General features: G+C 39.6%; 1 protein-coding gene across 3 annotated transcripts in view; it reads right to left on the bottom strand.

Annotated features, from left to right (window-relative positions):
- LOC122061570 (tubulin-folding cofactor D) overlaps positions 1-2,555 on the bottom strand; it is a 33,638-nt gene that overhangs the window by 2,579 nt on the left and 28,504 nt on the right. Inside the window, exons 16-17 of one of the 3 annotated variants that reach the window (XM_042624898.1) lie at positions 1,871-2,143; positions 42-227 (exon numbers count right to left, since the gene is read on the bottom strand). In XM_042624898.1, the coding sequence (XP_042480832.1) occupies positions 42-227; positions 1,871-2,143 (459 nt within the window). Of the gene's footprint in view, positions 1-41; positions 228-1,870; positions 2,144-2,265; positions 2,367-2,555 lie in introns of those variants that run through there. The other 2 variants (XR_006134681.1, XM_042624899.1) reach the window with 2 other exon arrangements.

Below are 2,555 nucleotides of genomic sequence, written 5' to 3' on the forward strand. Positions count from 1 at the left end.
GGGGAGGTGTGGGGGGGTGGGTGGGTTTGAGCACCACAAACCTTTGGGTATCGATGGCCAAGAAAGGTTAGAAGCTGACGAAAGGCCAGAGTGTTCAACGGGTCCAGCATAGCAGCTATATATCCAAGAATGGAAATGCCAGCATATAACTTGGAGAAGTCCTTTGATCCCTTCAGCTCAATGGCAAGGGAATCCAAAACTCCAGGAAAGAATTCAGCAGTATGAGCCTGCATATCATGATTTAGAGAATTACTAAAGGAAATTAAGCAAATGGCCACACTATTTCCAAATGTATGCATCATTCAAAAACTCCAAGTTAACTGGAGAATCACACACAACCACTCACGTTATATGAGAACCCACAAAGCACCTTTTCTGTTTCTCCAACAGACATTATTGGATAACAATCAGTTTCTTCTCCCATGGATAAAGCTTCAAGGTCAGTACCAATATCCAATCAAATTGAAGAACAAAATATTAGTAACCCTTCAGTCTTTACTTTGATGGTGAGCAATATGTGAATCTTTGTCTTGTCATTTGATTTTTATTTAAGAAGGCCTTTCCAAAATAGATTATTTCTATCTGTTCATTTTTCAGCCTTCCACTTTCTAGATAACAGTTAGATCCACCCCCTTAACTGTATAGCCTAAAGGTAGGAGAAGTACCCCACCAAGTGAAGATCTGTGAAAGTGTGCATGCATGACTTCAAAATGAGCATGTTTTTTCTCCCTCTCCCTTTTCTTTTATCTTTTGTACCTCAAAAGTACCAAAAGGGAACAAAAGCAGTGGCATCCAAGCTACACAAATTAAAATACATGTAAAAGCTCATCCTAGTTGTCTTTGAAATGAACGATTCAAGTTTCCAAATGTAATGTTCAACTTTTTAACTTCAAATCACTAGGCCTCAACCAACTTCTAAGTTAAGCAGTATGAAATAGGGGTGTTGCTTAAAAAATTTCTATTGTGAGTAGTTTTCCAGTTCTCTCATTTTCATTTTCATACTGACTGGCTAATTGTAAGTCCAGTTGACTCACCAATGCAATCAACTCAGCATGAGATAAAGCAAATTTATTTCCGAGTTCTGAAAAGCTCTATTTTTGCTAAAAGGTCATTTGTATTAAAGAAGGAAGTAAAAAAGAAAATTACATACAAAAAAAAAATGGCAAAATAAGCCAGAAACACCAACAAAAAATAGACCAATCCCCCCACCTTCGGCCAAGCCATCATTATATGTAGAGGAATTATCACTCCCCTCCCCTGAACTTTGGGGAAATATCAAGTTCCCCCACGACTTTTTAATTAATTCACTCCCCTCCCCCAAAATCAAAAGATTCTACCACTTGTTAGTACCTGTTAGATTTCTCTGTTAAGTGACTAGTAAATACTCAAACTGCCCGAAGTGACTAGTAAATACCCAAACTGCCCTCAATGACTAGTAAATACCCAAACTGCCCTCTAATAAGAAAAGAAAACCGCTCCAAGCGAAGACTTCTTGAACGAGTCTTCTTCACCATCGATGCCTCCTTCACCGTCGCCGCTCACAGTCGCGACTATCCTATTTTACTATCGATGCTCACCAAGAAGCCAGCAACCGAAGTTATACTTAGAAAATGGAAAACTAGAGGTATTAGAAATAAACCAAAAGTTCCCACAACACCAGGTTTTAAATCAAATTATATACCCAGATTTTAAGGCACTTTTCAATATATATCTACTATCTATATAGAACTATTAGCCATCACCCAGTAGATTAGAGATAACAGAAATTTGGGCATAAAGGCAAGAAATCTACAAAAGGAAACAAACGTGGGAATTTTCTAGCAACTGAGCTAACTGAAATTGTAAAAAATATCGGAAGCTCAAATGTCACCTTTCTCTTTGTGAGCAGCAACCTCTCCGCAATAGACATCTTTGGAGGATGAAACCCTAACCTCTGATCTTTCAATCTATTGTTAAGCCCAAGATCCTCAATAACAGCCTTAACAGCAGTACTAGAAAGGATATCCTTCGGAGCCAGTGCTTCACACAATTCCGCCAATTTCTGCCGAGCTTCCGCCATGAGCCTTCCCTCCACATCGGTAGGATTCGTCCCTCCATGCATCTTTGCCATCGCCGAATAAACCAGAACAATCATCGCGACCTCCTTCATATCCAGAGCAGGGGCTTCTCGGTGAGCAGCGTCTTCTCACCAGAGAGGGGAGTGATAATTACTCAAACGAAGAAAAAAAAAAATGCTCAGCTCAAGTGAGTATGGCTGCAACTCACCAAAATAGAAACCTTTGTCTTCTCGGTGAGCAGCGACAGTGAGTGGCGTTAGGGAACAAAGGAGTTGTTGAAGAAGAGAAGTCCTCCTTTTAATCGTCTCACTAGAGGGCATTTTGGGAATTTTAAAAATTTTACTAGTCACTTAACGGCAAAATCTAACAGGTACTACGAGTGGTAGAATCTTTTGATTTCGGGGGAGGGGAGTGAATTAATTAAAAAGTCGTGGGGAACTTGATATTTCCCCAAAGTTCAGGGGAGGGGAGTGATAATTCGTCTTATATATATATATA

Source organism: Macadamia integrifolia, chromosome 14 (assembly GCF_013358625.1).
Source record: "Macadamia integrifolia cultivar HAES 741 chromosome 14, SCU_Mint_v3, whole genome shotgun sequence".
In the NCBI taxonomy this organism is placed as follows: Eukaryota; Viridiplantae; Streptophyta; class Magnoliopsida; order Proteales; family Proteaceae; genus Macadamia; species Macadamia integrifolia.